The 26,936-nt window shown below is 58.4% G+C and overlaps 2 protein-coding genes across 3 annotated transcripts; one reads left to right on the top strand and one right to left on the bottom strand.

Annotated features, from left to right (window-relative positions):
* The first annotated feature begins 91 nt into the window (after positions 1–91).
* Positions 92–12,890, top strand: SIPA1 (signal-induced proliferation-associated 1). 2 transcript variants are annotated; one of them, XM_054440663.2, is made up of 16 exons: positions 92–203; positions 2,851–3,620; positions 4,270–4,397; positions 4,483–4,659; positions 6,963–7,137; positions 7,860–7,963; positions 8,225–8,382; positions 8,460–9,069; positions 9,388–9,662; positions 11,240–11,458; positions 11,539–11,650; positions 11,735–11,843; positions 11,928–12,029; positions 12,116–12,170; positions 12,381–12,459; positions 12,547–12,890. In XM_054440663.2, exons 2-16 carry the CDS (start codon positions 2,942–2,944, stop codon positions 12,691–12,693), a joined length of 3,129 nt encoding a protein of 1,042 aa, XP_054296638.2. In that variant the 5' UTR covers positions 92–203; positions 2,851–2,941; the 3' UTR covers positions 12,694–12,890. The 2 variants fall into 2 exon arrangements, with proteins under 2 accessions (XP_054296638.2, XP_054296637.2); XM_054440662.2 differs by lacking the exon at positions 92–203 and adding an exon at positions 1,152–2,041.
* Positions 12,891–15,677: 2,787 nt separating this feature from the next.
* On the bottom strand, positions 15,678–26,472 carry RELA (RELA proto-oncogene, NF-kB subunit). Its single transcript, XM_054440664.2, has 11 exons — positions 24,941–26,472; positions 24,288–24,314; positions 24,046–24,197; positions 23,796–23,944; positions 22,226–22,317; positions 21,768–21,899; positions 20,820–20,924; positions 20,389–20,601; positions 17,935–18,015; positions 17,768–17,842; positions 15,678–17,079 (listed from the first exon to the last, which is right to left on the bottom strand). The coding sequence occupies exons 1-11, from the start codon at positions 24,945–24,947 to the stop codon at positions 16,457–16,459; spliced, it is 1,656 nt and encodes a 551-aa protein (XP_054296639.2). The 5' UTR covers positions 24,948–26,472; the 3' UTR covers positions 15,678–16,456.
* Between the last annotated feature and the right edge of the window lie 464 nt (positions 26,473–26,936).

Below are 26,936 nucleotides of genomic sequence, written 5' to 3'. Positions count from 1 at the left end.
CGCCAGGCCTGGAATCCCCGCTGCTGCGCTTCCCGCTGCTGCGCTTCCCGCCGCAGACAGCTCCCGGCCGGCCCCGCCTCCCGACATGGCCCCGCCTCCCAGCATGGCCCCGCCCCCAGGCGGAGCCGGCGCCGGGAGCGGTAGCGGGAGAGCGGTAGCGGGACCCCAGCGCGGGCGGCGGCGGCTGGACGGGAGCCCCAGAGGTACTGGCGGGAGCAGGGGACGGGAGGCACTGCTGTCGGGCCCGACAGGGGACAGGTGGCCTAGCCGTGGGCCCGGGTGATGTGTATGGGAGTGGGGTCCTCGCCACGTTCGCCGCCAGCACCCTCCCAACTTCCCTCCGGGCTCCCGCTCAGTCCCGAGTCAATATGTCCAGCCCCCTGTCTCTGACCAGCCGTTCCCACCCTCTCTGTGTGACGGCTTAGCCTGGCCAGCCGGCCGGTGAGTGGAGGCGGCGGCTCCTGACTCCTGGTGGCGGCGCTGTGACTCCTTCCCCCTCAACACTGCAAGTGTGTGCGGGGCTCCCCCTTATTCTGAGGCTCCTCTTCTTCTTAGGCGGCCTCCACCCCAGTCCCTGGCCTGGCCTGGGAGGAAACATCTGTCGCGCCCCCTGGCAGCAGAAATGGGGTCATGACCTCCAGATGTGCTGGGAAGTGGCCAGCTCCTCCTCCTGGGGCAGCCAGGCCTTCCGGATCTGTGGGGGCGGGGCCGGCCCTTTCCCCCCACCCCTAGTGACACAGGCCCGGAGGAATGTCCTGGCCTCAATGGACCCTGTGTGAAGCTTCAGGGTGAGGGGCAGAGCCCAAGAACACCCCTCAAGGCAGCGCCAGAGCCTGGCACTGGGCCACAGCAAGAGGCAGCTCACAGGCTGGGTGCACACAGGCACAGATCTCACTTCCAAGCGTGCAGAGCTCAGCCCACACAGAGCGGGGCTTGCACAGACCCCTTCCTTCATGCCCTCCTACTCCTTCACACACTATAGCCCAGGCCCCAGCGCTGGATGTGCCCAGAGCTTGGCTCATGGAGCCAGGGGCTACACCCGTCACACACACAGATAGCTAGCAACACTCACCTCACTCTTCTCAGTCTCTCAGCAGCCTTGGGAGGGGACAGAAATAGTTAAACCCTTTTTTTTTTTTTTTTTTTGAGACAGTCTCGCTCTGTCCCGCAGGCTGGAGTTCAGTGGCGCGATCTCGGCTCACTGCAACCTCTGCCTCCCAGGTTTAAGCGATTCTCCTGCCTCAGCCTCCTGAGTAGCTGGGACTATAGGCACGCACCATCACACCCGGCTAATTTTTATATTTTTAGTAGAGACGGGGTTTCACCATGTTAGCTAGGCTGGTCTTGAACTCCTGACCTCAGGTGATCCCTCTGCCTTGGCCTCCCAAAGTGCTGGGATTACAGGCCTGAGCCACCGCGCCCGGCCAGTTAACCTCATTTTAGAGATGAGAAAACAGAGGCTCAAGGTCAGCATGGGAGTTTATTCAGGAGAAATCAAGGTAGAAGGCACCTGGGCTGGGGAGCCAACACTAGCTTGGTTTTGGAGGCCCCAGACGAGGGGTGTGTGGAGCCCCTCCTCCACCCCCCTCCGGCCCAGCCCCGCATGATGTTGCTGGATGCTGCATGAAGACCCACCATTAGATGCCTGTACCCCCAGTGGAGGTTCCCCAGCTCCCTGTCCTCACTGCCTTCTCCATCCAGGGCTTGCCTGGGCGTGGCTTCCCTCAAGTTCTCACACTACCATTTGCACCTGCCTCTGGCGTCACATTTCCGTACTTAGCAGGTCCCTGGGGCTTTGGGTGTCTCAATCTTGCATCCTGTGAGACCTTGAACCTCAGCCCAACACCCACCCCCACAAAACCTACGCACACAGACAGCAGTGGGCAGGTGCAGCCCTGCTTAGGGCCTGGAGATGGACAGACCCAGGCTCACATCCTAGCTCTGACACGGAATTGCTTCAGGCAAGAGCATCTCCTCTGGACCTCATTTGACCATCTGTCACATGGGGTTCAGACCTCCCTGTCTGCATCAGTGAGACCAGGTAGGCAGAGGTCCCTATGGGTCCCTGTCATTGTGACTCCTCTTGCCCCCAAGCCTGGGCACAGTAGCCTGCAAGAAGGTGAGCTGGCCTGTCCTTCAGGCCAGGGTGACTGGGGTCCCATGACAGCTGCTGTGACCCCAGAACCTTCCTCAGGATGTGGGGGCCTGGCAGAGGGCTGGGCCCACAGTTGGGGCTACTTCCTGTGCTGAAGGAAGTCCTCTTGCCATTCTTGCTGCCCTGCCGCTGCCCCCCTGGGAACCCATGTGTCCTTGTGGTATTGAGGCCTTGAGGTCCAGGGCACTGAGATCAGACCTCTCTGGGTGATCAGCTCTCCAGGGACCCTGAAGGAAGTGGGAGGGGCAGGGAGGAAGGTCTCTGGGGACAGGACGTCCTCCCTTTGTTAAGTGGGCAGGACCCAGACACCAGTGGCCCCTGGGTTTCCCGTCCCAGCCAATACAAGTCATCTGTCCAGTTGGGCTAGGTCCTGGTGGGACCCTTACTCTGGGCCCAGGCCAAAGCTAAGGTGTGTGGGTGGCGATTGGGGGACCCTGGCAGCTCCAGGGCTGCCCAGGCTCCAGGACCCTCAGGACCAAGACCCAACAGCCCAGCCTCTAGCCCTGCCCAGCTAAGCTGGGGAGGGGGCTGGAAACCTCAGCCCTAGGCAGACAAGGAAGTGGCCTGGAAAGCGGAAGCAGCTTTGATGGTCTCGGAGGGGGCCGGAAGCCAACACGGGTGGTGGAGGACCAGGCTGGGGGCCTGGGTTCCTGTTTTCTGCCCAGGCCCCTCTGAGCAGCCCCCTCCTCCTTCAGGGCAGGAACTGCTGCTGCAACCTCAGGCTGGGCACCAAACACCCGTGCCCGCCAATGCGGCCCAGCCCCCGGAGAGTCAGGCCCACAGAGCATGCCCATGTGGGCCGGCGGTGTGGGGAGCCCTCGGCGGGGCATGGCCCCTGCGTCCACGGATGACCTCTTTGCCCGCAAGCTGCGCCAGCCGGCAAGGCCCCCGCTGACACCGCACACCTTCGAGCCGAGGCCAGTCCGGGGCCCGCTCCTGCGCAGCGGCAGCGATGCAGGCGAGGCCAGGCCCCCCACGCCAGCCAGCCCCCGTGCCCGTGCCCACAGCCACGAAGAGGCCAGCCGCCCTGCAGCCACTTCCACCCGGCTCTTCACTGACCCGCTGGCACTGCTGGGGCTGCCAGCAGAGGAACCAGAGCCTGCCTTCCCGCCAGTGCTTGAGCCTCGATGGTTTGCCCACTATGACGTGCAAAGCCTGCTCTTTGATTGGGCTCCGAGGTCTCAGGGGATGGGGAGCCACTCAGAGGCCAGCTCTGGGACCCTGGCTTCAGCCGAGGACCAGGCTGCCAGCTCGGACCTGCTGCATGGGGCACCTGGCTTTGTGTGTGAGCTCGGGGGTGAGGGTGAGCTAGGCCTGGGTGGACCAGCATCCCCACCTGTGCCCCCTGCACTGCCCAACGCGGCCGTGTCCATCCTGGAGGAGCCACAGAACCGAACCTCGGCCTACAGCCTGGAGCACGCAGACCTGGGTGCTGGCTACTACCGCAAGTACTTCTATGGCAAAGGTGAGGAAAGGCAGTTCCAGGGAGGGGAGGAGGGGGGCTGAAGAAGAGGTCCCTGTCACCTGCAGTGCACACAGTAGGGCTCATGAACTGTCCATTTCCTGTAAAGTCCCTGGCCGTGGGAGGGCTCAAGAGCTGAGCTGGGGTCCTCCTGGACCCACTTTCAACCACCCTCTTAAGGCTAATCCCTGGCCCCTCACCCCCAGCCAGGGCTGGTCCCTCTGCCTCCGTATTGGTTCATCCTCCATCTAGTTGAACCTGCCGGGCTGGGGAGAGATTCCCTATGGGCTTTTCTGTGTGGTGAAAACTCAGGCCTCAAATCCCTGCATCCGTGAACCTTGTTCTCACCAGCACTGCGGAGGGAGGGCTCCAGGACATAGAAGGGAGAATGAGGGCGTGGCGGGCGGGGCCAAGGCAGGATTTAGGCCTGGGAGCTGGCCGCGTGGGTCTAGGTCTGGGTCTAGGTCCACCTCTGGGTCAGGGTTGAGATCAAGATATTGAGCTCGGGGCTACAGAGGGGCGGGACTTAGTCTAGGGTCAGCATTTGGTGGTGAGATGAAGCCTAGGGCGGGGCTTAGTGATGCGCGTGGTCGAGCGGGGGCGGGGCTGCCAGAGGGCGGGACCAATCGTTTACTTCGGCGCGGTCCCCCAGAACATCAGAACTTCTTCGGGATGGACGAGTCGCTGGGCCCGGTGGCAGTGAGCCTGCGGCGGGAGGAGAAGGAGGGCAGCGGAGGGGGCACCCTGCACAGCTACCGCGTCATCGTGCGGACCACGCAGGTGGGCCGGGATCGCGGGATCAGGACGTGGGTTGCCTCCCCGACACCCTGTATGCATCCTGAATGCCCTTACACCCCTTCCTCAGCTCCGGACCCTCCGTGGCACCATCTCGGAGGACGCGCTGCCGCCGGGGCCCCCACGGGGTCTGTCCCCAAGGAAACTTCTGGAGCACGTGGCGCCGCAGCTGAGCCCCAGCTGCCTGCGCCTGGGCTCAGCTTCACCCAAGGTACCACGGACGCTGCTCATACTGGATGAGCAAGTGGTGAGTGGCGGGCCGCGGAGCCCCCAAGCCGTACAGCTGGCCCCAGTCTGAACCCAGCCTGCCCAGCTCCCAAACCCCTAGCCTTGACCCTAATCCTGGGCTGGGTGGTGACCCCCAGGAGAGCTGGCTTTTCAGAGAAGGCATCAGAGGTCATCTGGAGCCTTGCGTCTCAAAGTGAGCTCTGTAGACCAGCAGTATCCACATCATGTAGAAATGCAGATTCTGGGGCCACACCCCAGACCATCTGAATCAGAGTCTGCACTTTATTTATTTATTTATTTTGAGATGGAGTCTCGCTCTGTCACCCAGGCTGGAGTGCAATGGTGCAATCTCAGCTCACTGCAATCTCTGCCTTCCGGGTTCAAGCGATTCTCCTGCCTCAGCCTCCTGAGTAGCTGGGATTACAGGTGCACACCACCATGCCCAGCTAATTTTTGTATTTGTAGTAGAGATGGGGTTTTACCATGTTGGCCACGCTGGTTTCGAACTCCTGACCTTGTGATCTGCCCACCTCGGCCTCCCAAAGTGCTGGGATTGCAGGCATGAGCCACTGCACTCGGCCCAGAGTCTGCATTTTAAAAAGATCTTTGCAGTCCCAGATGCCCTGGTCTGACTCACCCCACTGGTCCTGCAGTTCCCGCATCATTCCTGGCCAATTTCCCCCACAGCCCCTGCTGGGTTTCCTCTAACATGTGGTGCTCACAGCTTCCTGGAGCGGCTCCTTCCATCCCCCACTCCATGCTGAAAGCTGCCCATTGGCTGAGTCTTCTCTGTATCATTCAACCCATCAGTCATTCAAGAAACATTTCTTAGACCTTTTTGGTGCCAGGCCTCAGACTGGATGCTGGGGACAGGTCTAGACCAAGTGCTTTGCTTGAGTAGCTCACAGCTGGGTGGGAGAAAGAGATCCACAGAGAACTGCTGAAATACAGGAGTGCTATAACACTGAAAGGGGAATGTGGAGGGCTCCCTGGGCCACAAGGCTAGTGAATGAGAGCCCTTCCTTGGCCAGGGTTTTCCAGCATGGAGAACACAAAAGGGCTCAAGCCCGGATAAGCAGGTGTTTTCTGGTCAGAAGGAATAACTTATGCAAAGGCTTGGAGAATGAGAGCATGGCACATTAGGCAGTCAGTTCAGTGTGGCTGGGGTTGGGATTGTGGGGAGGGGCTGGGGAGAAGCTTGCATTTGTTCCCGTGGGCATTGGGAAGCCATGGAGGTATACGGTGCAGATCTGAGAGGGGCAGCTCTCTGGCTGCAGCATGGGGACTAGACTGTATGGGGCGGGGATGCCAGGCTGAAGGCTGTTGCAGTTGCCCAGGCTAGACACGGTGGCAGCGACAGTGGAGGTGAAGAGGAGGTGACAGTCCAGGAGGGACTGGGTAGTCATGTGGCTGACTGGAAGGGGTGAAGTGCTAGGATTCCCCAGCTTCTTGGCCCCCAGGAGTGGTGCTTTAAGGAGGAGGAGCAGGGTGGGGGAGTCACAGCAAGGTGAGACATGAGGCAGCTGGAGAAAAAGGCCCAGGGTTTGGTAGGCCGGTCTGAATGGGAGGCGGAGATGGGGGTGTCATCCTTGCTGCAGCCAGGGAACGGGAGGAGCATGGGTGGAGAAGAGGCCCAGGCAGAAGGTGGGGTCCCTGGGGCCCTAGGCAAGGTGAGTTTCCAGCTATCCCCAGTGCCACCTGTGGCTGAGAGGGTGCCAGGATGAGGCCACATCTGGGGGCCATATGGGGAGTGGGGGCTGCAGGGGGTTGGGAGGAATGAAATTGAAGTGGGGACTGTGAGTGCAGACAAGTTTAGTTGTGGAAAAGGGAGGTGACCGCTGGAGGGGAGCCTGTGCTGTTTGGAGGAGTTCAGAGCACTTTGAGCTGGGCATGGTTATCCAGTTATCCGCAGAGGGAAGAGCCGGGAAGAGGGCACAGAAACAGGAGCACGGGGGGCAGAGGTGGTGCCTGGCTCAAGGCCTGCAGGGGCTGGGGTGGCGGTGCCTTGGATTCAGGGGCGGAGAGGACAGTCCAGCCTTGAGATAAGGAGGATGATAGTGTGTATGTTTATTGGAAGGGTCCTTTCTGTGAATCACCTTCTCTACTGCCACATGGGAACCAGTCTCCTCCCATCCCTTCCTACCTGTGCCCTCCAAAGCACGAGGAGCACAACCAACTGTACTCACCTGACAGGCAAGGACACAAGTGGCTCAGAAAGGGCTGGTGCTCAGCCCCAAGGCCAGCGTCCCATCCATTCCCTAAAAGCTGGTGGGGTGGGGCTGCAGGGGACTGAGACCTATGCCTTCTGTCTCCCACCCACAGCTGAGCTTCCAGCGCAAGGTGGGCATCCTGTACTGCCGGGCGGGCCAGGGCTCGGAGGAGGAGATGTACAACAACCAGGAGGCGGGACCCGCCTTCATGCAGTTTCTCACCTTGCTGGGCGATGTGGTGCGGCTCAAAGGCTTTGAGAGTTACCGGGCCCAGCTAGACACCAAAAGTGAGGCCCAGGGGCAGGAGGGGTGGGAGCAGATCAGTGCTGAAGGGGTGAGCACGAATTGCCTTGTCACTCCTTTGTCCATACAATCCTGGGGCTGGGGACTGGAGAGTTCTTTGGGTGAGCTAAGGATCTGAGTCAGGGCTATGAGGGCCAAGCTATGGGCTGAAAAGAGGAGCTGGGACTGTCCCTCAAGGCCCAAGTACCCAACTGCCTGAGCTGGGGCTAAAGTGGCTTGGGGGCACTACCCCTCCACCAAACACATTCCAGCAGCTCAGCCTCATGGAAGAGGTGCCCCTGCCTCCCTGGTGGAAGGGGCCCCAGGACCCCTGGGAGGTGTTGTACTGAGCACCCCCCGCCTGCCTTTCACTTTCCCAGCATGCCACACATGCTTGGGCCTGGAGTGACACCTGTCCTCCTAGCACACCTGGCCCTGGCCTCCCTCTGAGACCACTTCTCATTTCTGTCTTCATTCTGTTTCAACTCTCCCATTCTGACCCCTCTTCACTCTGGCATGGGGCTGGAGCCTGTGGAGGGAGGGGAGGAGGGGCACCCAGGGCTGAGGCCCTTGGATCTCACTGGCTGGGTATTGGCTGGTGGCATGACTGGTTGTCCACCTGCTGTTTGGGGCACAGAGGCTCCTGTGTGCAGACAGGAATGGCAAGTTCAAGCCACTCAGATTCCCCTTGTTTTCTCCTTCTGTGTCCCTAACTCCCTGGCCACAGCGGATTCCACAGGCACGCACTCCCTCTACACCACGTACCAGGACCACGAGATCATGTTCCACGTGTCCACGATGCTGCCTTACACCCCTAATAACCAGCAGCAGGTGTGAGGGGGACCAGCGTGGGGGTGGGGCTTCTGGGAACCATGGAGGGCCCTGCATGGTCCATGACATTTGAGCTTTGGCGGGAGCTCTGTTGGCCCCAACAACCCGCCCCTCTGGTGGCCCCTTCCCAAAGACAAACACCCTAGGTCTTCACCAGGGGCAGTGGGGGAGCCATTGGTGCCGTGGCTTTCTCCTGCCTGAATGAGGAGGGGTTTGGGGCACAGAAGGCCTCATCACGAGCCCCTACTATCCAACCCCTAGCTCCTGCGGAAGCGCCACATTGGCAACGACATTGTGACCATCGTATTCCAGGAGCCTGGCAGCAAGCCCTTCTGCCCCACCACCATCCGCTCGCACTTCCAGCACGTGTTCCTAGTGGTGAGGGCACACGCACCCTGCACGCCACACACCTCCTACAGGTGGGCACCGGAGTGGTCCCAGGTCTCCCGTGGGCATAGAGTCCTGCCGCCCCTCACTACCGCCTCCCTCCCCGCAGGGTGGCTGTGAGCCGCACCCAGGACACCCCGGCCTTCGGGCCAGCTCTGCCCGCTGGCGGAGGCCCCTTCGCAGCCAACGCCGACTTCCGGGCCTTCCTGCTAGCCAAGGCGCTGAATGGCGAGCAGGCGGCCGGCCACGCTCGCCAGTTCCACGCCATGGCCACGCGCACCCGCCAGCAGTACCTGCAAGACCTGGCCACCAACGAGGTGACCACTACGTCGCTGGACTCGGCTTCACGCTTCGGCCTGCCCTCCCTGAGTGGGAGGCGCCGGGCGGCCCCTCGGGGCCCGGGCGCCGAGCTGCAGGCAGCAGGCTCACTGGTGTGGGGAGTGCGCGCGGCGCCCGGGGCGCGGGTAGCCGCTGGGGCTCAGGCGAGCGGCCCCGAAGGCGCCGAGGTGCCCTGCCTGCTGGGCATCTCTGCCGAGGCTCTGGTACTGGTGGCGCCGCGCGACGGCCGCGTAGTGTTCAATTGCGCCTGTCGCGACGTGCTGGCCTGGACCTTCTCCGAGCAGCAGCTGGACCTGTACCACGGCCGCGGGGAGGCGATTACGCTGCGCTTCGACGGGTCCCCCGGCCAAGCCGTGGGCGAGGTGGTGGCGCGTCTGCAGGTGAGCCTGAGCGGTAAACTGGGGCCCCTGCGGGCGGCGGGGCGGAGCCTGCTTTGGACCCCTCCCTCTCGCCGCCTTTGTCCCCTACTCCTGCGGAAGGGAAAGTCGAGGAGGGCAGAACCAGCCCCGGGGCTTGGCAAGGCCGGAACTGGTGCCCTCGGGTAAGCGACTTCTGGCCTTCATCCCTCGGGCGATGGCACACGCGGCCCTCGGGGTCTGTGGAACGTTCCGTGTGGCCTGGGACGCAGTCCAGGGGGCGGGCGCTGGGGCGGCCCCACCTCCCGGCAGTCCCGCCCACTCGTCCCGCCCCGCCCGCAGCTGGTGAGCCGTGGCTGCGAGACCCGCGAGCTCGCTCTGCCCCGTGACGGTCAAGGCCGCCTGGGCTTCGAGGTGGACGCCGAGGGCTTCGTCACGCACGTGGAGCGCTTCACGTTCGCCGAGACGGCGGGACTGCGGCCCGGGGCGCGCCTGCTGCGCGTGTGCGGCCAGACGCTGCCCAGCCTCCGGCCCGAGGCCGCTGCCCAGCTGCTGCGCTCGGCGCCCAAGGTCTGCGTCACCGTCCTGCCCCCCGACGAGAGCGGCCGGCCCCGCAGGTCAGGGTGCCGGGGACGCGGGGAGGTGGGAGGGCCGGCAGTTGGCCACCGCGCAGTCTGCGCCTCCCGGGTTGCCATCAGCAGTTTCAGGAACCCAGTGTGGGATACCTTTCCTTCTGGAAAGAATCTCCCGTCTCTTAGCCCGTCTGAGCCTGTCTCTCCCTGTCTCTGTCTCTCTCTCCTCTCTCTTTTTTTTTTTTTGAGATGAAGTTTCGCTCTTGTTGCCCATGCTGGAGTGCAGTGGCGTGATCTCGGCTTACTGCAACCTCCGCCTCTCGGGTTCAAGCAGTTCTCCTGCCTCAGCCTCCCCTGTAGCTGGGATTACAGGCATGCACCACCACGGCCGGCTAACTTTTTGTATTTTTAGTAGAGACGGGGTTTCACCATGTTGGCCAGGCTGGTCTCGAACTCCTGACCTCAGGTGATCCACCCGCCTCACCCTCCCAAAGTTCTAGGATTACAGGCGTGAGTCACCGTGCCCTGAACTTCTTTCTTTGTATGTAGAATGGGACCAGTTAAGCGGGTTGCTCCCACTGCTTAAAAGATCAAATAGCAGCCCCCACTATCTTTTTTTTAAAAGTATTGACACCCGCCCCCGCACCACACACACTACACACTATTGATAACTTCCTGTGCTAAACCAGGGGTAGGCAAACATTTTCTGTAAATGGCCAAATAATAAATATTTTAGGCTTTCTGGACCATCTGGTCTCTGCCGCAGCTACTCTGTCGTAGGTAAACGAATAAATATATGTGCCTGTGTCTCGCTAAAACTTTACAGACACTGAAATTTGGATTTTATATGATTTTCACTTATCATGAAATATTCTTTTGATTTTTCCACTAGTTAAAAATGTAAAATCCGAACCGGGCGCGGTGGCTCACGCTTGTAATCCCAGCACTTTGGGAGGCTGAGGCGGGTGGCTCACCTGAGGTCAGGAGTTCGAGACCAGCCTGGCCAACATGCTGAAACCCATCTCTAGTAAAAATACAAAAATTAGCCAGGTGTGATGGCAGGCACCTGTAATCCCAGCTACTTGGGAGGCTGAGGCAGGAGAATAACTTGAACCCAGGAGGCAGCGGAGGTTGCCATGAGCTGTGTATCGCGCCATTGCACTCCCGCCTGGGCAACAAGAGCAAAACTCCATCTCAAAAAAAAAAAAAAGTAAAATCCATGCTTAGCTCGCAGTACAGAAACTGGCACATCTGCTTTAGAAAAGAAAAGGAAAAGGCACAGGTTGGATTTGGCTACAGACAGTAGTTTTGGGATTTAAGCAATTTACACGTGTTATTTAAATCCTCACAGCACACTATGAGGTTCGTACTATTATCCCCATTTCACAGATGGAAAATTGATGTTCAGAGTGATTTGCTTGGGATATACAGGGGCAGCACTGGAATTTGAACCATGGTCTGGAAAAATGGCCAGTAACCAAGCAGACATTTTTCACTGTTGTCAGGAAGCTGGGGAGCTCTCCTGCTCCTGGAAGTGAGCCTGGCAGGGGCTGGGGGTGGGGCTGGTGATGCAGGACGCTGGGGACTGGGGAAGTCCTGCCTGACCGTGTCCCCCCCAACAGGAGTTTTTCAGAGCTGTACACGCTGTCGCTGCAGGAGCCCAGCCGGCGGGGGGCCCCAGAACCTGTGCAGGATGAGGTCCAGGGGGTGACCCTACTGCCCACCACAAAGCAGCTGCTGCACCTGTGCCTGCAAGATGGTGGCAGTCCTCCAGGGCCTGGGGATCTGGCCGAGGAGAGGACTGAGTTCCTGCACAGCCAGAACTCGCTGTCACCATGCAGGTGCACACTCTTGGCCTTCCCTCTCCTCCAGGCCTCTGGGAAAGCGCCTTCCCTTTCTGAGCCACCCCTGCTCTCCCCAGCTCCCTGTCGGATGAGGCCCCAGTCCTGCCCACCACCACCCCGGACCTCCTCCTGGCCACCACAGCCAACCCATCAGTACCCAGTGCTGACAGTGAGACACCCGTGACCCAGGTGAGCAGAAACCAGGCTCTGGAGCCCAACAGCACAGTGGTGACCGTGGGCATCACTGAATCTGTATCCACTTCTGTGGCACAGGACAGGCCAGGCAGTCCCAGTGGCTCTGAGGACAAGGGCAACCCGGCCCCGGAGCTGAGGGCCTCCTTTCTGCCACGTACCTTGTCTCTGCGGAACTCCATCAGCAGGAGTGAGTCTGGACCCAGGAGACCAGGGGAGGGGTCGGGGGGTGCTCCTGGGCTTCCCCAGCTCAGCCTGCTCCTTGTGCCCACAGTCATGTCGGAGGCGGGCAGTGGGACCCTGGAGGACGAGTGGCAGGCCATCTCGGAGATTGCCTCCACTTGCAACACCATTCTGGAGTCGCTGTCCCGAGAGGGTGAGGCCACCAGGGTGCTGCGGTAAGCCTGGGCAGTGCTCTTGCCCCCGTTCTGACCTGCCCACCTGATCCCTTTGTTCCCACAGGACAGCCCATCCCAGAGAGCGGAGACCCTAAGGGAACTCCAAAGTCTGATGCTGAGTAAGCTCCCCAACTCCCCACAGCCGCTTTACCTGCCCACGTGACCCGCCCCCTTCGTGCCTGTCCGCCGGGGTGGAGCTCTGTCCTGGGCTCTGCTGCCACATATGCCTAGAAGACCAGCGGGGCCCCTCTCATTAGGTGGGGCTGGGAGTCAGCTGGTGCACTGCCCCCTGCCTTGGTCCTGCTGAGTCTTGACCCCCATGTCTTCAGGCCAGAGCCTGGGAACCTCTCAGAGAAGGTCTCTCACTTGGAGTCCATGCTCAGGAAGCTGCAGGAGGACCTGCAGAAGGTGAGGGGTAGGCTGAGCTTGGGGTGAGTCACAGGGCTGCCCCAGGAAAGGGGCTGGCGGCTCTGACTTGTCTCCCCGGCACCCCAGGAGAAGGCGGACAGGGCGGCCCTGGAGGAGGAGGTGCGGAGCCTGAGACACAACAACCGGCGGCTACAGGCAGAGTCTGAGAGTGCAGCCACACGCCTGCTCCTGGCTTCCAAGCAGCTGGGCTCACCCACTGCCGACCTGGCCTGAGCCATCTGGAACCACCTGGGCCCCTGAGGGCACCATGGTCACACTGGGCCCTCCTCAGGAACTCTCCCTGCGCAGAGGCGCGTCTTAGCACTGCCCCCCTCCCTAGCCCCTTATTTGGTGGCGCAAGTGGCCTCCACCCCTTCCCTGTTTGTAAATATTCTGTGGAGAAAAGAGGACTTCAGGGAGTAAAAAAGCCACTGCTGTCTGTGTCTGAACATGTGTCCAAGACAGGGCAGGGCAAGGGGTTTTGCCTCCAGAGGCCCCAGCCAAACTCCTCGGACCAGGCAGGACAGGCCCTGGGAACACTGGCTCAGATGGGCTGGCACTCACTGAGGGGGTCCTTGAGGCCAGGCCACTGCTTGGCTTCTCTCCCATAACGTTTATTTGGTTCTGCAGGGAAGCAGGTGGCCACGCCCCACACCTACCCTGACCATGCATCCCAAGGCCCTGCGCCTCAGTGCAGGCCTCACTCCTCTTCTCTCAGCGCAGGCCTCACTCCTCTTCTCTCAGCGCAGGCCTCACTCCTCTTCTCTCAGCGCAGGCCTCACTCCTCTTCTCTCAGCGCAGGCCTCACTCTTCTCTCTGAAGCCACTGAGCCCCCAGGCCTTGTCCTCTCTCTACCCACCTGGCCACTTCTTGCAGGGCCCAATTCCAGAGGCGGTGGCATCTCCGCCTCAGTTGACTGGGGCTGTTTCTATGTCCTGGAGGAAATGGGCCCTTGAGCCACTTCTGTCCTCACCAGCCTATGGTCCTCTCTGTTCCTCGCGAGGCCAGGCCTTTCCCCGAAGTGGCATCATCAAGTCCAAACTTGGGACTTTGTCTAAATCCTTTGTTTTCTGGACCTCAGGCCCAGACAGGGCAGACTTGCCCAGCATCTCATGCCTATTCCAGTCCCTTCCCTAGGCTGGCTGAAGCTCCATGGTGAGACCTAGGCCCTGGGTCTGTTAACTTAGGTGCTGGCAGGATGAGCTAGGCTTGGAGAAACAGAGCATCTGAGGATCAGGAAGGCTTTATGGAGGAGGTAATATGAGGGCTGAGTTTTGAAGGTTGGGTAGGAGTTCACCAGGCAGAGACGTCAGAGGTATCCTGGTAGGACCAGTCTGGCTGAGGCCTGCTGGACTAGAGCCAAGGCACACCCAGGAACCCAGGGTCAAAGAAGCCGGATCAGAAAGGGTTGTGAAGGTGCACTAGGGATCCTGGGTTAGCAGTTCCCAAGACTGCCAGTTTTTCCTGGTTGTGGACTAGTGTGGAAGGCTCTGGTCACTGAGGGTGTGTCTGCAGAAAACTGGGATCCGGTCTTGTGGTTGATGTTTGAAGGGAGATTGATGGTGAGATCTGGATGTCAGAGCTCTTTGGCTGCAGGGAGGCGGCTGTGGCCGCAGTCCAGTGGGAGGTCTAGTGGTGACTTAAACTCAGTGATAGCGGTGACAGTGGGGAGAAGTGGGCAGATTTTCCAGGACCTCGTGGAAAGACTGGACCCAAGTTACTAAGGGAAGAGGCGGCATCTACGGTAGTGGCCAGGTTTCTGGCTGGAGCCCTTGGAAGGTGGCAGGGCCAGGGCTGACAGGGAAAAGGAGAGGCAGGCTGGGGATGGCTGAGGTCATTTGGAACAGGGTGAGTTTGAGAGGCCCGAGGATGTCAGAGTGGAGATGTCCAGGGGCTGGTGTGCAGGGGAGAGAGATCTGGGTTGGATACGAGGACTTGGAGCTGCTGAGCCAGGAGCATGATGGGGTGATTCACGAATGAGAGAAGAACCAGGAGAGGTCTTCCCGTGGGTCACGGGAGGTCGCGGGACCGAGAAAGCCAAGACGAGGGAGGCGCAGCCTGGGCTGCAGGGCCTTGGCTCCCTGGTTTCCCTCTGGGGCTCGGGTCGCGGACCTCCGGTCAGGGTCCCTGCGCAGCTCAGCCGTCGGCTTCCTCAGCGTTAGGAGCCTTCTCACCCCGCCCGCTTCCTCCCCGGCCCCGCCTCCCAGGTGCTCCCCGGCAGCTTCGCCCGGGTCCTGACCTGGCCACCGCGAGCCCGGGCTCCGCCCCTCGCGTGGGAGTTCCGCCGAGGCCCGCCCTCGCTCCAAGCCCCGCCCCTGGCCGCCCCCCCGGAGCCAGAGCCCCGGGGAAAACGCCACTTCCTCGACGGAGTCGGCCTGCCGTCTCGCAGGCGCCGCCCGTTGGAGCCTGCACCCAGGGCCTTTTGTGTTCCTCGGAGACTTGCTGAATTTTGGGACGCGTCCCGCTGACGATAACTCCTTTTCCCCTGCTATTGTCCTCCCGCGACGGTGCGAAGCCCAAAGGAAGACGCCATCGGCCTCGGCGGGGATTTCCCCCAGACGCGGGACCCGGCCTCCGGCTGCTGAGGGCTCCTTGTGCGCCTGCGCACTCAAGAAGGGGGCTCACGCCGGCCAGCGCTTTTTGCTGCTGCGCTTGCGCTGGGGCAAAGCGGAAGTACGTCCAGCTGTAGCCCTGTGGGCTGCGGCTGGGCCTTTGTTTTGGCTTCCTGAAGCTGTGGATTGAAGATTTCACCGTTCCTCCCAGAACAGAGTATCAAAGCATCGGTGGGCGGGGTAGATCTTTACCTGGCACCACACATTCCCCAAGAGAAGCACACACTCCCTGGGCCACCCAAGGAATTTGGCCCCATCATATCTTTCGAACATCGTTTCTCTTACCTCTGACGCTGGCTAGTCCCTCTTTGAGATCCACTCTCAGCTGATCTAAGACCTGGAGCTAATGGGGCCTCTTGGAAGACTCGTGAAACTGCTCCATCCCCCAGCCAGCGGGCTCTACTAGGCTCTCAGTGTGCTAGGACTCTTGCCTTAGCTGCCCATTTTCATCCACTGGACGGTAACTCGGGGTTTCCAAGGGCATACTGACTGCAAGCTCTCAGAGGACAGTGCACGCATTCACCCAGCCCTCTACCACCAATGTCTGGCCTGATGTGACTAGCAAAATGTGTGCTCAGTGTTTGCTGAAAAAAAGCGAATCTCTAGCCAGCTTGGCAACAGATTTATTAGTTCAGAGTAGAAAGAGCAAGAGTCCAAGTGCTTTGATTGTTCGGTAAAAACTATGCCTCCTGACTGGAGAGCTGCCAGCCTGCTCTCCCCCACTCTCTTGACAACTTGCCCTACTATTAAGGCACTTGAGAAGAGGGAGAGCAGGGAAGTCCCAGACCAAACCCCTTCTGGATCCTGGAGAGAGCCAGTGCTGTTGCACTGGTTTCCTTCAGCCACGGTTGAGCAAGGAAAAAGCCGGCAGAGACCTCTGTAGGGCAGGAAGGCCAGCCCCTCAAACGCTGGTGTTAGGCACAGGGACAATGCCAGTGCCATAGAGGGGCTGGTACCTGGGGCATTATTTTGATTAAGCTGTAATGAATCCATGATGGAAGACACTTGATAAGGCTTTGTGGGCTCAAAGGCCTTACCTCCAGCCTGTTTCTCTCTCTAGGAGAGTACCAGAAGCTGGAGAATGGGGATGGGGGACCCCAGAGTTCCCTACAGAGAAGGAAGCTGACCATCAGGACAGGGGAAAAGTTTGAGTTTCCCCAGCTCCCCCCTTTCCAGAGAAGTTAATGCTTCTGCTTAAGCACCTCCAAAAAGAGAGAGAGATACAGATATTGCCAATAAAAGAATAAAATATGCCTCCCACCTCCAAGGAAGACATCCACAAAGTTCGGGGCAGTTGGAACACACCCCACCAGAATCCGTAAGTGCTTTTGGAGGGCTTCAATCCCCTGCAACCCAGTGCTCTGGGGAGGGCAGGCGTCACCCCCTTAGGAGCTGATCTGACTCAGCAGGGCTGAGAAGTCCATGTCCGCAATGGAAGAGAAGTCTTCATCTCCTGAAAGGAGGCCGTTGGGGAGCCCTGGGGCCCCCAGTGGAGCAGGAGCTGGGTCGGGGGGCCTCTGGGCCCCTGTCACTAGGCGAGTTATAGCCTCAGGGTACTCCATCAGCATGGGCTCAGTTGTGTGGGGGGCCACAGGTATGCCCTGGTTCAGCAGCTGCTGAAACTCGGAGTTGTCGACGGATGCCAGGTCTGTGAACACGGCTGGGTCTGTGCTGTTGCCAAGCAAGGCCCCCAGGTCTTCATCATCAAACTGCAGCTGCAGCAGGGCCTCTGACAGCGTTCCTTCCCCAGCCTGGGTGGGCTTGGGGGCAGGTGGGGCCACAGCCTGAGGAGGGCCTGGGGGTAGGACTGGGACAGGGGCTGGGGCCTGGGCCAGAGCTGATACCATGGCTGGAGCAGGGGCAGGGGCTGAAGCCTGGGGCAGGACTTGGGGAGGGGCCGGGGCCAAGGCTGAGGCCTGGCTTATCTGCCCAGAAGGAAACACCATGGTGGGAAACTCATCATAGTTGATGGTGCTCAGGGATGACGTAAAGGGATAGGGCTGGGGTGCTGGAGGAGAGAGACAGAGAGGCAGGGGTCAGAGAAAGCCCTAGAGATCCACCCTGTCCTCTGTACCCCAGCCCCTCTTCATGGTGCTTAGGCTCAATCCCTCTCTAGGGAGTCAATGCCAACACCCTATCTCCTTCCTCTTACCCCATCTGACCCAGCCTGTAGGGTCCAGTTCTAGCCACACCTCCACCTTGGAGTCCTCCCTGACTACTCAAGCCCATGAAACTCTCCCAGCTTTTTAGAGGAAGGGACACTTTGAGAGATAAGCTGAACTCCTGAGATAAGTTTTTCAGTTTACAGCTGAAAAACTAAGTCCTGAGAGGCAATGAGCCCATGGAGCACCAAGTGAGCAGCGGCCTGAAGTGGACAGCTTGTCAGTTTTTGAGCCTCACACCGGCACATACATCTTGCTAATTTAGAGGTGATTTTTGTTCCCCTAATTCAAGTGAGAGATGAGAGCAGAGATTCTGCATTTTTAACTTCTGAATCCCAAGACACCCAATATAGAATGTAAGTGGCACGGTGGTTCTCAGGCTTCAGTGTGCATTAGCATCCCAAACCAGCGCCATTCTTTCAAAGCCTCTGATTCAGTAGGTCTGTAATGGGGCCCAAGAGTCTGCATCTCCACTACTCCTCAGCTGAACAGAGCTGAACCTGTCATTCCAGTGGGACAAAAGGAAATCCTTACCTGGCTTGGGGACAGAAGCTGAGCTGCGGGAAGGCACAGCAATGCGTCGAGGTGGAGGCCGGGAGTCGGTGGGTCCTGTAGGGCAAGGGCTGGGTCAGTTCTCAGCCCCAGGGTGTCCCCTCCCTGCCCGCTGCCTTCCTCTCTGGCTTTCCCAGTCCCCATCTCACCGCTGAAAGGACTCTTCTTCATGATGCTCTTGAAGGTCTCATATGTCCTTTTGCGTTTCTCCTCAATCCGGTGACGATCGTCTGGGAAAGTAAGGGGGAGAAGTGGGACTTGCTCTCCTCAGGTGGGCCCCCAATGCTCTCAAAGGCCCCTCAGGAGGAAGGCGAGGAGCCAGGCTTTCCCAAGACCCGTTCTCCCCACCTTCTCTGCCAATGAGAAGGGATGTGTGACACTCAGCAGTTCTGAGAATCCCACAGCTTTTGGAGGCCTCTGTTGGCTGAATCTGCCCTTCTAAGACCACATGGTGAGGCCGAGTACAGGGGCCATGCTCTGGGGAAAGAGGAGCCCTGAGGGGCCCCAGCCTCCAGCTCACACCTTCCTGCACTGCTCACATCCTGGCTCATTGTCAGCCTCCACCCAGGCCTGGCGAGAATTTCTTGGCACTCTGGGGCAGCTGAGGCACAACTGCCTTAAGACTTCAGCAGAGACTCTTATTCTTATCTCTAATGGTTTCATATTTTAGTCAGAGTTTTCAGAACTGTCTTTTTAATTACAATGGTACTTCAGTAGCTCCAAAGCACCTCAATTCCATCAATTCAAAGACAACCTCATCCCTCAAAAACTAGGTTCTTCCTCCTGTACTCCCTGACTATCCATCTGCCATCTGCCCTGTCACCAAGGCTACAGACCCTGGAAGGATGAGCTTCTTTTCTCTCACTCCCCACCAGTAACTTGACACATATTTATCAAGCACTTACTATGTGCCAGCCTCCCTTCTAGACACTGGGGACGTGGCCGTGAGTAAGCACACAAGGTGTCTGCTCCCAAAAAGTTGGCATCCTAGTGAAAAAGTGAGAGGGACACAACCATATATACAAACCAGAAAATCTCGGCCAGGCGTGGTGGCTCACGCCTGTAATCCCAGCACTTTGGGAGGCCGAGGCGGGTGGATCATGAGGTCAAGAGATCGAGACCACCCTGGCCAACATGGTGAAACCCCATCTCTACTAAAAATACAAAAAATTAGCCGCACGTGGTGGCGGGCGCCTGTAGTCCCAGCTACTCAGGAGGCTGAGGCAGGGAGAATCACTTGAACCCGGGAGACAGAGCTTGCAGTGAGCCGAGATTGTGCCACTGCACTCCAGCCTGGGCGACAAGAGTGAGACTGTTTCAAAAAAAAAAAAAACAAAAAACAAAAACAAAAACAAAAAACCCCAGAAAATCTCAAGTGATGGTGGTCCAGGGAAGATATGGTGATGTAACAATACCGGAAGTGAGGTCAGAACAGTCTAAATGTAGAGGGAAGGACTAATTTAGAGATGAGGGAAGGACTGGCATGAGCTACTTGCATTAAAAACTTGGGCCAGGCATTCCAAGCAGAGGCAACAGCTAGACACAGGTCCTGAGGTGAGACTGAGCTTGATCTATAAGACGCAAAACGGCTGCAGGGCTGAAGGGTAACTGAGGACAGTGGTGATGTGATCTTGCTTTGCTATTCCTTCTGTAAGGTTTGTGCCGCATCTTCTCTTCCTGGACTACAGCAACATTTTCCAGAATGGCCTCCCTGCTTTGAGTCTCTCTGTCTCTGATCTTCTACACGTGGCCTCCTGAGTCAACTTCCAAATCTGCTCCTGTCACCTCTCTGCTTAGAGGCCTTCAGCTTAAGCAGGCCCTCCTATCTCTGAGCCTGCTCACTGCCCAACATCAGCTCAAACCACGAAGATGGCCCTGAACAGGCCGTGCAGTTGCCAACACCCTTTCCCTTCCAGGTGCTGGGCCACCTGCCTGGAGAACACACTTCCGTGTCTTTCTCCAGCTTCAATGCCACCTTCTCCATGCAGCTGTCTCCAGCTCCCCGGAGGCCACCGTGCCCCCGTGCTTCTCTGCGCACACCTCCGTTTCACATGTCATTCTCTGACTTAAGGATCTGTTTTGCACATTTGTCTTCCTCAAGTGACTGAGATTCTGAAGGGCAGGGAGCATGTCTTACTCATTTTTTGTATTCAAAATACCTGGCACAGGCCCTGGTACCAAGTGGACACTCAAACCTCGACCAAAATGTGGCTGTGCTGTATGGTAGTGACAAGACAACCAGTGTGGCAAAAGGACCCTGAAGCCAGATGGCCTGGGTTCCAACGCTGACTCTGCTAGACTCTGCTACTTACTAGCCACATGAACCCAGGCAAGTTGGACACTATCTCCTACTTCAAAAGGGTCATGAGATTAAAATCAGGTAATCCAGTGAAGTGCCTGGAATAGGGGCAGATGTGTAGTACTAGCTCAGTGTCCGAGGTATCATTATTATTAAATGAGGCAAGAAATGGATTCCAATTTCTTGGATCCCAAGCTCTGACTCCAGCTTCTGGCCCTCAACTACAGCCCCAGACATGCAGTCTTGGCTTTTCTCTCATAGCACAGAGCCCAGCTGCCCTGATGCTGCCACCCCAGCTGTGTACCTGTATCTGGCAGGTACTGGAATTCCATGGGCTCACTGAGCTCCCGGTCGGAAGGCCGCCGCAGCTGCATGGAGACACGCACAGGAGCCTGCAGGCTGGGGTCTGCGTAGGGAGGGGTCCGGAACACAATGGCCACTTGTCGGTGCACATCAGCTTGCGAAAAGGAGCCTCGGGCCTCCCAGCCTGGTCCCGTGAAATACACCTCAATGTCCTCTGCAGGAGATGCGGTGGCAGTGTGGGTCAGTGTGTCTAACCCTCCATGGTCTCCCCGTCAACTTCTGATGCTTGTCTTCTGATACATCACCCTGTGGCCCACCTGAGGCCCCCGAGGCACAGGAGGAAGTATCCAAAGCCAGTTACCTGACACTCCCCTTCTCTGCTCAGCTTCACCCCTTGCTCCCAAGAGCCCACCCCTGCCTCCTGATATATACCTTTCTGCACCTTGTCACACAGTAGGAAGATCTCATCCCCACCGAGGCAGCTGCCAGAGTTTCGGTTCACTCGGCAGATCTTGAGCTCGGCAGTGTTGGGGGCACCTGAGGCAGTGAAAACAAGGAAGGATGACCTGAGCCACCAGAGGTCCCCAGGGTGGCCTGCAGGAGATGCAACTTCCCTGCCCAGCCCAGAGTCAAGGTTGCCCAGAGCTTGCCATCTACACCTTTGCAGCCAAAGTCAGACCTTCTTATTAGCTCCTCACCCCCACCGATTCAACAAGTATTTGCCTACTGTGCGCTCAACACTGATCTAAGCAAGAATATAACCACATAGAAAACCTAAACCTCTCTGCTCTCACGGAGCTTATAGTCCAGTGGGTGCCAATCTGGTCACACTCTTTCTCCACCTGACCAAAGCAATCTTTAAGGCCAGTCCATACCCACCTTGGCAATGAGCCCTTCCCTCCTGACCCCCAGTTTATCCTGGTTTCCCATCCTTGGGGCTCCAGATTCGTTTTATTTCCATTCATCCTGCTGGTTACTTAATTAAAGACTGCAGCTGATCAGTCAGCCCAATTCATCTGTGGGCTTCCATCACTGAATCATCATTCTCGAACACTATCTTGTTCCTGGGAGTTCATTTCCCAGAGTCATTATCGCAGTTGTGGGCACATCACCTTCTCATCACACAATACTGAAAATGCCTATCTCCCATCAGACTCTCTGCTAGACTTCCTGCCAGGCCAGAGCTACACCTCAAGGACAGCTCTGGGTCTTCTTTGCCCTCTCTCCCCAGCCAACAAAGAGCTGGGCAGAGAAGAGGAGACAAATATGCAAGATGATTGAATGAAGCCAGAGCGCCTCTTGCAGGCCACACTCACCCCAACGCCCTTCCTCCTATTCAGGCCCACCCTCTCCCCTTCCTGTGTCTCCCTCGCTACTCACGATTGTCAAAGATGGGATGAGAAAGGACAGGCGGCAGGCGGAGGGGCCTGCCTGATGGATCCCGCACTGTCACCTGGAAGCAGAGCCGCACAGCATTCAGGTCATAGTCCCCACGCTGCTCTTCTATAGGAACTGCCAAGAAAACAGGAGATCAGGAGAGCAGGGGAAGTGGGGATATAGGTGCTATCAGTGGGGGCAGGGAGCTCTGCGCTGGGAGGGCCGTTGGTGCGTGTGCGAAACACAAGTCCTAGAGGAGGCAGAACCCAGCACTGACTCCACTGTGACGTGAATGTCATGTCCCCTCCTGGGCCTCAGTTTCCTAATGGTAAAGTGGGAGAGTACTGAATGGGCACCAAGATTCCATCTTTACTGTGTCTTGGCCAGTGAGGGAGATGCAGGAAAGGCAGGCTGGGGAGGGTGACAGAGGGTGCGGGTGCGGCAGGCAGGCTTGCCCTCACCTTGGAAGGGGTTGTTGTTGGTCTGGATGCGCTGATTGATAGCCTGCTCCAGGTCCCGCTTCTTCACACACTGGATTCCCAGGTTCTGGAAACTGAGCGCCCCCAGTCGTCTGTCCCACTGCGTCTCACAGAGCCGGGACCTTCTTGCCTTGCCCAGCCTGCCCTTTCCTGCCCCGCCCACCCCCAGATCATCGCTCCATGCCTAACCCTCTCCAGTGGCTTCCTACTGTGCTGCAACTAACCCTGTCCCTTCACTCAGCTGACAAGCACCTCCGTGCCCCTGCCCCTGCCAGCCTCCCTGTGGGCTCCCTGCTGACAACCACTGGGGCTCCTTTTCCACTCTCTAAACACAGGACACTCATTCCCACCTCAAGGCCTTTGCACTTGTTTGGTCGGCTTGGAATGTTCTTTTCCTACTTCTCTCCTCCTCCTCACCATTCAAGTCTTAGCTGAGGGAGGCCTTCCCTGACCTCCCAATCTAAAGTCATCACACACTAGCTCCCCTAACTCTCCCAACCCAGGTTATCCTTCTATCCTATGACCTTGTTTTATTTTCAGGACTGAAACTGTTACTCTGACAGCACCTTGTTTATTTATCTGTGTATTTATTTATTTTTAAGAGACATGGTGTCGGGCCGGGTGCGGTGGCTCAAGCCTGTAATCCCAGCACTTTGGGAGGCCAAGACAGGCAGATCGCAAGGTCAGGAGATTGAGACCATCCTGGCTAACACGGTGAAACCCTGTCTCTAATAAAAAATACAAAAAATTAGCCAGGCGTGGTGGCAGGCACTTGTAGTCCCAGCTACTCGGGAAGCTGAGGCAGGAGAATGGCGTGAACCCAGAAGGTGGAGGTTGCAGTGAGCTGAGATCGCGCCACTGCACTCTAGTCTGGGGACAGAGCAAGACTCCATCTTAAAAAAAAAAAAAAAAAAAAGACAAGGTGTCGCCCTGCCACCCAAGTGCAGTGCTGCAATCATAGCTTGCCGCAGCAGTGACCTCCTGGGCTCAGGCGATCCTCCCACCTCAGCCTCCCAAGTAGCTGGGACTATAGGCGCATGCCACCATACCCAGCTAATTTCTTATTTTTTGTAGAGATGGGGTCTCACTATGTTGCCTTGGCTAGTCTTGAATTCCTAGGCTCAAGAGATCTTCCTGCCTTGGCCTCCTGAAGTGCTAGGATTATAAGCATGAGCCACTATGCCCGGCCTGTATATTTTTTTCACGGCCTGTCTCTGTCAACTGCAATGTCAACTCCAGGGGAGCGTGCTGGTTCAATGGTTTTCTTCCTCAAACAAGAGACGTGATTCTGAGGGACTTGTCCTTCCAGCTACAGGGGTCAGGGATTCAGAAGTGATTAGGGACCCATTCGTATCCCCTGGAGCTCTTATCTGCTAGAGTAGACATACAAATAGATAACTTCAAGACAAAGGGAGTTTACTTGCAGAGCTGAGTAAGGGCAAGGAGTGAGGAATTCTGCCCTGTGTCCAGAAATTAGTAACACTGTAGCGGCTACTTCATAGCCCGCCTCCTGTCCCCTCATGCTGGGCCTCCTAGCCTGCAGGGAGCTCACCTGTGGATGCAGCGGTCCGGGCAGAGCTCAGCCTCATAGAAGCCATCCCGGCAGTCCTTTCCTACAAGCTCGTGGGGGTGAGGCCGGTGAGGAGGGTCCTTGGTGACCAGGGAGATGCGTACTGTCCCTGGTCCTGTGTAGCCATTGATCTGTCCAAAGTACAGAGGCCCAGACATCCAAACCTGACTCCCAAACACAGAGGGCTGGGGTTCCACAGTCCCTTCCCCGCACACCCTGGCGCAGTGCTGACCTTGATGGTGGGGTGGGTCTTGGTGGTATCTGTGCTCCTCTCGCCTGGGATGCTGCCCGCGGAGCGCCCCTCGCACTTGTAGCGGAAGCGCATGCCCCGCTGCTTGGGCTGCTCAATGATCTCCACATAGGGGCCAGAGGCCTGGGCTGGCTCTGCCAGGGGACACCGCAGGCCCATTAGGCGGCTGCCCCCGCTGCCCTACCCCATGGAGCACCTCCCCGACCGCCGCGGGGGCCACTTACCTGCCGGGAAGATGAGGGGGAACAGTTCTGAAAGGGGAGGGAGATCAGGGTCAGCACACACCCAATGCCCATCCTCACAAGGGGGAATCTGCTCTCCACGGAGAGAAGCCAGGCTCCCTCCCAGGGGAACTGAGTCAGGACCTGCTCCCTAAAACCTGCGGTGAAACTAAGGGGTGGAGGAAAGGAACCAGAAACACCTGCTTCTTGAGGGAAAACGGGGTAAGGAATCCTTCTTCTCCCGAGGGAAGCTGAATCAGGGCCTGTTGTACTTTCTTAAGGAAAACTGAGGGAGGGCACGCCCCACCTCCCTCCAGAGAGGAAACTGAATCAGATGCGTTCTCCCCGTTCTCCCCTAATAGGGAAACGAAGCCAGAGCTGCCCCTATGGACGGTGTGGAGGGAAACCGAGTCAAGGTTCCCTCTGCTCCCCCACCCAGGGAGGATGCTGAGTCAAGGGCCCACCCCTCCACCCAGAGGGGAAACTGAGTCAGACCCCTCCCCGCCTGCCCCGCCCCGCGCCACCATCCGGCAGGCCGACCGCTCCCTGCGCAGCGCCCGTCGGCGCAGGAAGGGGCGGAAAGCGGCGCGGGGGCTCCCGCCACAGCTGCGGCGGCTCCGGCGATGCCACCCCGAGGGGTCAGAGGGCGACCTCACCGTCCATGGCCGGGGTCCCGGGGGCGGGGCCGGGGTCGCAGCTGGGCCCGCGGCGTGCACTACAGCCGAGCCATTCGCCAGAGGCGGAAATGCGCCGCGCGCGCCCGCCGTCGCGTCACTGCCCGGAATCCGGCCGCGCCTGCGCGCTGCCCCGCCGCCGCCCGGCGCAGGGGCCGGGAGCAAGTGCGCGCCGCGCGGAGGACGAAGAGGCTGCACGCACAGCCGCTGCCGGGGGTCGGGGCCAAGTGCGCGCCTCGCCGAGGACGAAGAGGCTGGCGTGCCCGGTGGCTCGGCTAGCTCCCGGGTCCCGGCCCCGCCTGGAGGGTGGGTCCGCCGATTACTCACTTTGTTTTTAGGGGATTTCAGGGCCCCCTCCCGCCTATCGGCGGAGTTTGGTGATGTCACGCTGGGCCGGGTCTGGAGCAAAGCCAGGGCTACTGGGCTGCGGCCGCCCGCCCCGCGCAGGGAAAGGCCCGCCTGGGCCTTCTGCTCCGCAGAGGCCGGGGGGTTGAACTCCGCGCGGGTTTCCTAATCGCTAAAGGTACCTTTCGGTGGCGGCTGTCTCAGAAGCACGTTAAAATGTCCTACCCACCCCAGTCTAGATGCGGCTGTGGGGGAAGGGGAGCGGCCGGACCTCCCAGCCTGACAGTGCATCCGGAGCTTTGCGGAGCCTGCAGCCAGGATGGGACGACTGAGTCCCTCCCGCTGGCGAGCTGGCCGAGGGCTCGTCCCTCTCCAGCTAAAGCGCCAGCTTACGATGCAGCCAAACTGCCGGCCCTCAGCGGCTATGGGAGCAGGAGGCGCCCAGGGGTAAACCCCGGAGCCTCGTCTCTGAAGCCTGGCGCTTGTGTCTCAGAAGGTCCGGGACCCACAGGGGACACTTGAATCAGCAGGGTCACGACCCCCCACCCCCCTGCCCCCGCCTGTGTTTGCCCTGGACCTCCAGCTAGGGCTGACCACTAATTCTGTCATGTGACCCCACAGTGCAGGTAGCTCCCCCAAGACCAAACCCAAGGCGCGTCCGTGTGGGGGCTGGGGCTGGCGCACCCCCACCCCAGGCCTCATCCCCGAAGGAGGATGCTCCACTGCAGGGGGCGGAGTCTTCTCCAGATGGAGAAAGACTTTTTTATTTTCTCTGAATTCGTCTTAAATTAGGAAATCATGTGGGAATTGGAAAAGATTGGAAATTCTGACTTGTTTCCCAGGCTCTGAAGAAACAGGAAGAGAAAAGTGAAAATAGAGTTAGCACCCCGCCTACTCATTTCAGTTTCTCCAGTGGCTGGCCCTGATTAGAAAAGTGTTTACTTTTGGCAGGGGGCGGGGGAGGCCAACTTCAGGTGACAGAATGGATTAATTAAAATCTTTGGTTAATGATATACAATTATCACTGAACCTTGCATGGATCCTCTTCTTAAAATTCATGTATATTTATAACTTTTAAATTAATAAGATAAACACCCATGTACCCATTGCAAAACTCAAGGGGCCACCACCATCCAGAATTCTGTATTGTATTGTATTTATTTATTTATTTTTTGAGACACGGTCTCTCTCTGTCGCCCAGGCTGGAGTGCAGTGGCACGGTCTCGGCTCACTGCACCCTCTACCTCCTAGGCACAAGCAATCCTCCCACTTCAGCCTCCTGCATAGCTGGGACTACAGGAGCACACCACCATGCCCGGCTAAATTTTTGTATTTTTTGTAAAGAAGTGGTTTAACCTTGTTGTCCAGGCTAGTCTTGAACTCCTGAGCTCAACTTTCCCCCCCACCTTGGCCTCACAAAGTGCTGGGATTACAGGCATGAGCCACCATGCTGGGCCAGAATTCTGTATTTTTTAAATTAATTAATTAATTAATGTATTTATTATAAATAGAGATGGGTCTCACTGTGTTGCCCAGGCTGGTCTCAAACTCCTGGGCTCAAGCGATCCTCCCACCTCAGCCTCCCAAAGTGGGATTACAGGCCTGAGCCACCACGCCTGGCCCAGAATTCTGT

Source organism: Pongo pygmaeus, chromosome 9, assembly GCF_028885625.2.
Source record: "Pongo pygmaeus isolate AG05252 chromosome 9, NHGRI_mPonPyg2-v2.0_pri, whole genome shotgun sequence".
Lineage (NCBI taxonomy): Eukaryota > Metazoa > Chordata > Mammalia > Primates > Hominidae > Pongo > Pongo pygmaeus.
The sequence above is the reverse complement of the archived record's forward strand: the minus strand, read 5'-3'. Positions and strand labels throughout refer to the sequence as shown.

Bases quoted from the DNA above. Each gene is read 5' to 3' on its own strand.
- SIPA1 (XM_054440663.2), top strand. From the start codon at position 2,942: ATGCCCATGTGGGCCGGCGGTGTGGGGAGCCCTCGGCGGGGCATGGCC. The intron at 12,030-12,115 runs GTGAGGCCACCA...TTGTTCCCACAG, and splicing joins GGAGTCGCTGTCCCGAGAGG to GACAGCCCATCCCAGAGAGC. The intron at 12,171-12,380 runs GTAAGCTCCCCA...CCATGTCTTCAG, and splicing joins ACTCCAAAGTCTGATGCTGA to GCCAGAGCCTGGGAACCTCT.
- RELA (XM_054440664.2), bottom strand. The intron at 24,198-24,287 runs GTAAGTGGCCCC...GTCCCCTGGCAG, and splicing joins CCCCCTCATCTTCCCGGCAG to AGCCAGCCCAGGCCTCTGGC. The intron at 18,016-20,388 runs GTACACAGCTGG...TTACTTTCCCAG, and splicing joins CCAGTACCTGCCAGATACAG to ACGATCGTCACCGGATTGAG.